Below are 10,014 nucleotides of genomic sequence, written 5' to 3'. Positions count from 1 at the left end.
ACAATAATAACTACAACAATAAAAAACAAGGGCAACAAAAGGGAAAATAAATAAAAAAGAAAAAGCAAATACTAATAATATCGAGATAGGCAACCCGCATCTGTGACCTTGGGAGAACTACTTGCAGGATCCAATGGAGGGGATGGGGACACAGAACTCTGGTGGTGGGAATGGCGTGTAATTATACCACTACTATAATTTTGTAAATCAATATTAAAGAATAAAAAATACACCTTCAAAAAATTTAAAGTATCAGGGGCCAGGATGCAGTGCATCTAGTAGAACGCACATGTATCAATACACAAGGACCTGGGTTCAAGCCCCTGACCCCCACCTGCAGGGAAGAAGCTTCATGAGCAGTGAAGCAATAGTGTGTCTCCCTTCCTATACCCCCCATCAATTTGTCTCTACCTAAAGAAATATGTATTTTTTAAGTTTTTTACTTATAAAAAGGAAACATTGACTAAACCATAGGATAAGAGGGGTACAACTTCACACAGTTCCCACCACCAGAACTCCGTATCCCATTCCCTCCCCTGATAGCTTTCCTATTCTTTACCCCTCTGGGAGTGTGGACCCAAGATCATTGTGGGATGCAGAAGGTGGAAGGTCTGGCTTCTGTAATTGCTTCCCTGCTAAACATGGGCATTGGCAGATCGATCCATACTCCCAGCCTGTCTCTCTCTTTCCCTAGTAGGGAAGGGCTCTGGGGAAGCAGAGCTCCAAGGCACATTGGTGGGGTTGTCTGTCCAGGGAAGTCTGGTCGTATCCTGCTAGCATCTGGAACCTGGTGGCTGAAAAGACAGTTAACATACAAAGCCAAACAAATTGAACAATCATGGACCTAAAGGCTGGAATAGTGCAGATGAAGTGTTGGGGTAAATATATTTTTTAAAAAGCGAAAATATTTAAAAACAAATGTTTCAGTGCCATGAAGGAAAGTAACAGGATTGATCTTGTTTACAAAGGCTGGGGGCTGAAACAGGAAGGTCTGAAAGTAGAATGCAAGGCAGTTATTCCAGAGGCATAATCAACTGACTGAATGCTTGGAGTAAAAAGAGCTGGGAAAAGAGACTGGGTAGTGGCACACCTGGTTAAGCACACACCTTACCACGCACAGGGACCCAGGTTAGTGCCCCTGCTTCCCACCTGCAAAAGGGAAACGTAATGAGCAGTGAAGCATGTACTGCATGTCTCTGCCTATCTCCTCATCTTCCCTTCATTTCTCTCTGTCCCATCAAATAAAGGAAAAAAAAAAAAAAGCGGCCAAGAGCAGTGGATTCACCATGCACACCAAGTCCCAGCGGTAACTCTGGTGACAATCACAAAAAAAAAAAAAAAAACCAGTGCTAGAAAAAGCCCTGCAGCCAAAGCAAACTGGAAGAGATGGAGAGAAATGGGGTCAGGTAGTGGCACACCTGGTTAAACACACATAACAATGCTCAGGGTCTCAGGTTCAAGCCCCCGGTCCCCCTACCTGCAGGGGGAAAGCTTTGCAAGTAGTAAAGCAGGATTACAGCTGTCTGTCTCCTCTATTCCCCCTTCCCTCTCCATTCCTTGATGTCTCTATCCAATAAATAAAGATTTTTTTTAAGTTACTTTAAAAAAAAAAAAAAGACAGGAGGGAAATCAAGTTGGCAAGGTCAGACGAAGCCACACCAGAGATGGTCTCACCCTGTGTACAGGGGGTAACAGTAGGAGTTCTGGGAATGTGCAGTCAGTCATCCTGGAAGGCCGAATCCAGGCAAGAGAAGCCGGAAGGTGGCAGCTGGGTTGGAAGGGGAAGCAGACAGGCCGAAGACACTGAGAAGGTGGATCTGAAAGGTGGCGACGTGGAAAGGCATCTGGCTCTACCAGCTGCTTCCAAGGGAGTGGCAAGACTTGGGTATCTGGGATGTAGAAGGCTGTTACTGCCTCACTAGTAACTCTGTTCCCTGCCAAGTTCAATTCTACAATCTCAAATCCCCCTACGTGCCTCTGCTTACCTTTCAGGCCTAGAGCTATTCTTTTACTGCAGCATGGAGTGGGGATGTATATATTGTATATGTATATAAGACTAGTTGGGGTGGCGGTCGCCTCTGAGGATCTGCAGAATGCATGTGACTCTTCAGACAGTCAAAGAGCACCAGGTGTGTTTTTTTTTTTTTAAGTGCTTTTATTGAATTAAGAGCTGGCACCTGCACAAAGAAATCGCCTGTCGAACTCCCCCAATGTAGGTTATTAGATCGTAAATTACAACTAATTCTTAAAAAATGAAATGGGAAACAACTACATAGAAATAATTACTGTACTACAATTTTCATTAAGGTGCAGTAAGTAGGAATCTATTTCCCAAGATGGAAATAACTGAAGGATTCCAGAAGTAGCTAAATGCATCTTCCTTTGAAACACTCAAACCACTTTCTTTGGCTCAGTCTATGGAATTCACTTCTAGATACGTGAGGTGTCCCATCAATGAAGACAACACATTTTAAACTGTCCTTGGGAAGGAAAGGCCTTACTCTGCCCTTCCCCACTGTTTACCTGCTACTAGTGTTAGGACTGATTTCCTCCCAGTCTAAATGGAAAAAAATTGGGACATGAGGTGTCTGAGCAGGTGTGTGTCCGTGCGTGCTTTTGTTAGTATCCATTTCTGAATCAGCCCAGGTGACAAAGGTGCACTCTATGTTCGCAGAAAACAATGTTCTGACCCACCAAGGGGACTCTACACTTGGATGAAAGCACCTCCCCACCCCCACCCCCACCGGGCTGACAACAGGAATGGCAGCAGGGCACCTACCTGCTGTTCAGAACCATTCACCAAGTGGATGGCTCTCCTGACATCTAACATAAAGAAACAGACCCACAAGGAAATGCAGTCATTATTCCAAAGTTTTGTTTTGTTTTTTATTTCAAATTCATTGAAAGAAATAAAATTATATTAAAAAAATAGAGTAATCTCACAAACTGAGGGAAGCTAGGAACGGAAAGAACAAGGTAAGTACTTTTTCCTGAGAGGCAGATCTAACAGCTATAGAATGGACTTTCTCCTTCCTAGCTTTTGTCAGACAACAAAGAAAATCTATTTCTAAGGCATCAAAAAGCACTGAATTCTAACTGGATTATTCAGTTACAAGGTCTCAAGCCCTCCCATGGGGAAACGTGAAAAGCTGCTACAATTTCCTTTCTTTAAATACCAAATATTAAAATGTACATCATTTGACATTTTCACACTCGTGTTTTGAACTTCAAAAACCTGGTCACATTTCATGAAAGTCTTCCTACTTCTCAGGAAAAATGTCCCAAGTCTCTGAGCTCACGTCCCAGCGAATGAGGGCCAGGCAGTGTACCAGCTGCACTCCTGTCATCAGTGGCCGCCTTGACCAGAGAGAAAGCACTCATCGTGCAAGACGGAGACAGCTAAAAAGTTAGAAGGAAGTCTTAATTCCTCAGCCACTGGACCTGCTGGCAAAGGCAGACCAGATCCTCATCAGTCATATGCAACACAGAGACCAAAAGTTGACAACAGTCAATTTACAATTCCCAAAGTTCTCCTCTTACCCATTCCCCACACATAGTTTTAGCCGCCATTTTAAACTGGTCAAACTGTCAGATGAAAAACTTTATCCCCAAAACACTTCACTAAGACAGTCAAGACAACGGTTAACATTTTTGCCCTATGCATTAATGACTGCTTGTGTTAATGCCTTCATTTGCATAGGTGAGAGGGACGCTTGAATAGATTGAAATGTTGAAAACACACAGCCCTCATGATTTCCCTATAGCTTCTTCTACAAGATAGTTCAGTAAATTCATGTGATTTTTAACCATAAATCCAATGGGGACATCAATTTCTGGTGAGTTTTTTTCTTTTGTAATCCCAGATTGAAGTGTCTAACACTTATTAGAGGTGCTTAGAGATTCAAGTGCTCTAACTGCATCTCCAATAAAATTAATTACGGAACATCAATCAGCTATTAAAGATTCAGTAGGCTTCTGTGGATGCGTCTTAGTTATTCAAAACATCTATCAAGCTTTATGAGCAAATCGATAATACAAAGTAAACTGGTATTAGACCCTAAAAGGTTTCTATCCTGCCTCCTGGGCTCTGCAGAAACTTAACCCTTCTGGGGCAGTGGCATTCACAAAACATGCAGATGGTACTCCTGGCCTTAATGATGGCTCTGCTGAGATGCAGAGTGCTGTCATCTTGACCTGCCCTCAATGTAACCACTGGTTGTACGGCCCCAGGTCCTAGGATGAAACAGCAATTTAGTCAACGAGGACCACCTCCCAACTTTTTGATCAGTTGTAGCATGGTCTCTTGTAGCGTAGTCTGGGCACACAAAAAAGGAAAATGCACAAAAGCCTACAAATTTGAGCTAGAATTGTGCTGGGGGAAAAAAAAAATCAACAAAGGCAATCAAAACTACCAATACTGGTAATGAGCCATACTCTAGATTCCCAACTTTAGTGATTGCCGTTGTTGTTGTTTTCAACAAAAAAGTCTCGATTGATATCCTGAGTATTTTCTTTCCACAATAATTTATGAGACACAAAAGCATACAAATGAATGAACAGTAGACGTCTGAAAGGACAGCCCACTAACAAGAAAAAGAAATGCCACCAAAAAAAAAAAAAAAAAAATTCAAAAGGGATGTAGTTATGGGAAATAAATTAAAGGTGAAAACCTTATACTTTCAAGTTTTCTTAGTCATTTTGGGTACAGAGTTGATACATTTTCCTACTTTAGATCAAATGCCAAAATCATTCATCGCATGAAAAGTTTACCTTTAAAAGGCATGGCCCCAAAGCAGATATCTGAGCAACAGAAACTAACAGGTGAGTATCGCAAATCCTGATCGCTTGTGGGATCAAACTGTGAAGACATTGGTCAGTTAACTCAGCTGTCAAAACAATACAGTCTTACTTTACTAGCAACTATGAGTTTACTGTACCCCAAGGTGTCTTTTTTAGATTCTTTTTTCCATTAGGAAACAGACAAACAAACAAATACCAATCCAATACCCAAAAGGTATCGTATTAGTGTTAACTTTAATATGCCTTACTTTCATTTAAAAAAAAAAAATTGGCTTTCTCAATTCTAGCCTTGTTTTCAAGCTAATTATCTGCATGCTGCCTTTAAAATGTAATAGGGTTTCTTTATTTAACCTCACCATCACTATTCAAAAACTAGTGCATGGGGAAAAAAATAGTACTAATTATGTAAAAACAGGTGTGTGCTCTATGTAAAAATCCTTCCAAATTACAGGGTGATCGATTGGTTCCTATGGTCCTAGGAATTTTTAAAACATCATTAACGTATCAGCATGGACGGTTTCTAGTTTGTCTAAACTCAACTAACCATGATTGAGAAACCAGGATCCTACATGATCTGACAGTTCCGTTATTTTTGTCAACCTAAAACAGAAGTGCTTCTTGGGAAGTCAAAATTTATTAAGAATATCAGGTCTATGGTGTTTTGGTTTTGTTTTTTATCATGTTTAAAACTTGTGGGTTTTTGTTTTAACCTCCAGAAAAATTGATATAATTTTAAACCAGACATTCACATTACAAGGCCAATCTTTTGGAGCTAATCAACTCTTCAGTGCTGGGTCCTAAAGAGCAATTTCCAACAGATCTCTGAATCATAAAACAAGACACTGCTCAGCTGCTGATATGAGTGGTATCGGAAGTCACACCTTTAAGGTTCAAGCCACGAGTTTTTGAAGTTTTGGAAGGGGTGAGGTCTACTGCCCTGCATTCTCAGAACTGGCTGTAGTATTTTCAGTGTTGCTGGGCTGCACGTTGTCTGCAAGGTTGTGTGCATGCTCAAGAAACAAGTCTTTCAGTACACTCAATTCTTTAGTCAGCAATTTAATTTTGGCTTCCAATCGTTCGTTCTCTTCTTTGAGCTGATTCACTCTTTGCAGTGTATCCTGCGCTTTCTGTTTGCTTTTCAACCGGCTCTTTTTCACAGCCATGTTGTTCCTTTCTCTGCGCTGCCGGTACTCGTCACTGTTTCGATCCATAGGGGAATTCTTTTTGCTTTGCTTGCTTGGAGGCACAGCTTTGCCGCCTCCCCCAGGGCCAGCAGGCACCAGCTGAGGAACCTGCTGCAAGCCGCTGGCATGAGCCTGAGTATGGATAACGCTTATTCCGTTCACTCCCGGAGTACTGTTCTGCTGTGGTGCCTTGCTCATTTGGGCACGCTCCCTTGCCAACACAGAAGAGGCAGAAATGAGGGCAAGGTGATCAACAGTTTCCACGTGAACTGCCAAGAAGTCTTCACATGTACCTAGATCAAAGACAAGCTGCATTACAATACTTGAAATGACAAGACCAAATGAGACTTAAACATGCATACTCCCATCGGCAGCCCGGCACTGATTATGCTGAAGACAAGTCTACAGCAACTGCCAACTATGCCAGTGTCTCAGAAGTCTGAATCACTTAATCCAGGGCGGTAAATTAGTACAGGGCACCAGCAGGCCAAATCCAGCCCACCTGAACCCCTGCAGGGACTTCCCATCTGTGACTGCTATCAAGAATGGGGAGAGAAACAAAAGAAAGCCCGCCAATTAGGCGGCACATGTGGACTAAGTGCGTGGCAATCTGCCAGGGAGAAATCTGAGATGTTTGAGTTAAACACGGAAAAGCTGAGTTCAATTATAATAGAGCAGACACCTGCAATGGGGGAGGGGGTTCAATTGTGGGTTCGAGTCAAAATAAGATGCTGGAGCCGCGTGCCCAGTTTCCACTACTGCTTCAAGAAAACTGTATGGTGATGCCACATAGCACTTGCCTAGTGTGTTTTGCTGAGTGAGTCATCAAGGACTGGACGTTTCTCCCAGAACATGTCTCTAAGGGATATTCTGAAAAGGTGGGAATTTTCGTGCGCGCGCGAGAGAGAGAGTGTGTGTGTGTGTGTGTGTGTGTGTGTGTGTCCCCTCAAATAATAGCACTTTACAGAGATTTTCTGTCAGTTTCTTGACTTTAAGAGTGCTAACACCCAATTTGCTTCTCCATCCTGTCATGCTGCTTCTTTTTCTTAATATAGTTAAACACATCTAAAAACAGTCAATCTGTGCTGGGGAAGCAGCATAATGGTCCTACAAAACTTTCATGCCTGAGGCTCTGAGGGCCCAGGTTCAATCCCCAGCACCACCATATGCCAGAGCTGAGCAGTGCTCCAGTCTCTCTCTCTCTCTCTCTCCCTCTCCCTCTCCCTCTCATTAAAAATGAACAAATAGGGGAGTCGGGCGGTAGCGCAGTGGGTTAAGCACAGGTGGCTCAAAGCGCAAGGACCGGCTTAAGGATCCCGGTTCGAGCCCCTGGCTCCCCACCTGCAGGGGAGGAGTCGCTTCACAGGCAGTGAAGCAGGTCTGCAGGTGTCTATCTTTCTCTCCCCCTGTCTTCCCTTCCTCTCTCCATTCTCTCTGACCTATCCAACAATGATGACATCAATAACAACAACAATAATAACTACAACAATAAATCAAGGGCAACAAAAGGGAGTAAGTAAATATTTTTTTAAAAAATTTTAAAAGAAAACAAATGAACAAATAGTAAAATGAAATACTTTAAAAGAGTCACCCTGAAGAAACAAAAAAAAAAATGAAATGAAAGCTCTAATGATGCACCCAAGGAAGCAAGCATTCTGGAAGGCAAGCCCGACAAGAAGCCTGTCTGTAGCCGCCTCACGCAGCTGAGGAAACGCCGGGGAGATGCCATTGCCCCAGTGCTACCTGAGAAGTCATTTCCAGGAACTAGTCATATGTAGGTCACTATCAATTCAGCCACAGTTGGGCACTACAATTGACTCAAGAACGACAAATGCAGGGCCAGCAAAGACAGCTCACCTGCATAGTGGGCCTACTTTGCCATGCTTCAGTACTGTGGTGCTTTTCCTTTCTCCCTTTAGCTCTGTCTCTGTCTTTCATCTAAAAAAAAAGTCCACAGAGAGAAACCCTAGTGAAGGTGAAAGGGGGAAAAAAAAAAAAAAAGGCAAAAGCATATCCTATCGCATATGGTCACTTTAAGATAAAAATGACTGAGCTGAGTAAAACCATGTTGACCAGGAAGTCACCGAACTTTGGGGAATTTAAAAAGCAGTTGTTACCAGTCATAAAACTATCCTGTTGGTTCTCGTTCTCTCTCTGCTTTTCTTCTCTTTTCACAGCTCTGCTAACTTTACTGCATCAGTAGGAAGAAACTTGCCATCAGAATTATGAAATGCCTCAAGTGAGTCTACATATAGTTAAGAAAAGCTTAGAGATTTGCACCTTCAGCCTGACATTGCTGTGTAAATCCGGTTTTCTAACAGATTTTGAAGTCTCCATATATCATTACTTTGTTCTTAAAGCCACACAGCCAGTCCTGAGCAACTGAATAATCTGTTCTCGACTCCAGGACTGAGGCAGGATGGAAGAGCTTCCATCTAAACCATGATTCATCTTCTATATCTATATATCTTGTATCTGCATACACAGGCACATATCCAGATCTGTCTTCTGTAAGGAATAGGTCACAACTGTTGTTAAAATTCGTAAGGCTCTTGCTGGCTGGGCTAGCTGGCTTTAAAGCATACAACACACAACTTCTCTTACTAAATTATGTTGCAAAAACACATACTCTGCTCAGTTTTTCTTCTGATTAAAAAGTGGCTGTGCGGTACTGATTTGAGCCATCCTTACCAAACTAGTAGTGTCACGAGCCATCTGTGCTACTGCTGATCTATTTGATGTAAAGTATATGTGTTTGACATGATTTTTAAAAACCCTGTTTAAGGCTGAGAGTATGGATTGACCTGCTGATGCCTCTGTCCAGCAGAGAAGCCAGACCTCCCACCTTCTGCACCCTCAAAAGAGTTTTGGTCCGTACTCCCAGTGGGAGAGAAGTGATAGGGGGACGATGACCACAGTGCTCTGAACTCCAACCCCATCAAACCGGAGAGAGAAGAGGAAAAAGGAAGGACATTCGGAAATATTAATAGGTGTACATGTGACTTGGAAAGGGAGAGAAGACAGGACCATGGGGAAAAACATGGGCAAATATATAAAAATATAGACAGACAGTTGTAGAAATAATAGTTAACCCATATCTGCAACCTTGAGAGAACTGTTGTCTCTTTCAATGGAAGGATGGGGGACACAGAACTCTGGTGGGGGAGTGGTGTAGAATAATACCTGCTATAAGTTTATAAATCAGTATTAAATCACTAATAAAATTTTTAAAAGTGAAATAATTTAAAAAATTAAAATTATAATTTAAAAAATTGTTTAGATTACCTGAGAGGGCACCTGCTTTGCCAAGAACATGCCCTCACCACATGGGGGGGGGGTGTCTGTGCTGTGGTGTCTTCCCTCTCTACCTCTCTTTCTTATCCGGAAAGGTCACTCTAGGATGGTGAAGCCCCAGCAGTGGCAAAGCAAAAACAATTTCTCTAACACCTCTCCTAGTCTCTTACTAATCATGATTATGGTTCATCTCAGTTACGTGTTTAGTCTTTAAAGCTAACTACTACACTCAACTCAGAATTAGCAATGACTCAAAGAAGTCCAGACCAGGAAGGAAGCAGGGCAGCTCTTGCCTTGGCTCTGCTGTCACCATGGACATACCCCTCCCCTCCTGTGGGCCTAGATTTCCCAGTGTGAATGAGGATGGAGCATGATAAGATGCCCCTGGCTCAGTGTATTACAAACCTATCAACTGAAGAAAAGAAAAAGTTTATGACAAGCTCCAGATTCAGTGACCTTCACGGCTGGTTTTGTACCTGAAGAAATAGCAACAGGGAAAAGGTGTTTTGTTCTGTTTTGTCTGACTCATCTTGCCCAGGTATTATACGGAACACAGTAGGCAAGATTTTGAAAATGAGCCCTTTAGTCTGAAAAAGAGTAATCATCATACTGGTAAAGATGTATGAGAGGGAAACTTGGAGGTAATAAAAAAATTTTTTTTTTAAAAAACCTAAGTATGTTAAAAAAAAAAAAAAAAAGTTCCCCAACCAAAGAAAAGCAAAGAATGTAGTTCTTA

At 42.2% G+C, this 10,014-nt stretch overlaps 1 protein-coding gene across 1 annotated transcript in view; it reads right to left on the bottom strand.

Annotated features, from left to right (window-relative positions):
• Positions 1–2,861: 2,861 nt before the first annotated feature.
• Positions 2,862–10,014, bottom strand: part of CEBPG (CCAAT enhancer binding protein gamma) — a 13,398-nt gene continuing 6,245 nt past the window's right edge. The window contains exon 2 of the mRNA XM_007539473.3: positions 2,862–6,277. Coding sequence (XP_007539535.1) covers positions 5,730–6,182 — 453 coding nt within the window. The 5' untranslated portion in view covers positions 6,183–6,277 and the 3' untranslated portion in view covers positions 2,862–5,729. The remainder of the gene's footprint in view (positions 6,278–10,014) is intronic.

The sequence above is a fragment of the Erinaceus europaeus genome, chromosome 2 (genome assembly GCF_950295315.1).
Source record: "Erinaceus europaeus chromosome 2, mEriEur2.1, whole genome shotgun sequence".
Lineage (NCBI taxonomy): Eukaryota > Metazoa > Chordata > Mammalia > Eulipotyphla > Erinaceidae > Erinaceus > Erinaceus europaeus.
Note: the sequence above shows the minus strand (reverse complement) of the source record. Positions and strands in the feature narration are given on the sequence as shown.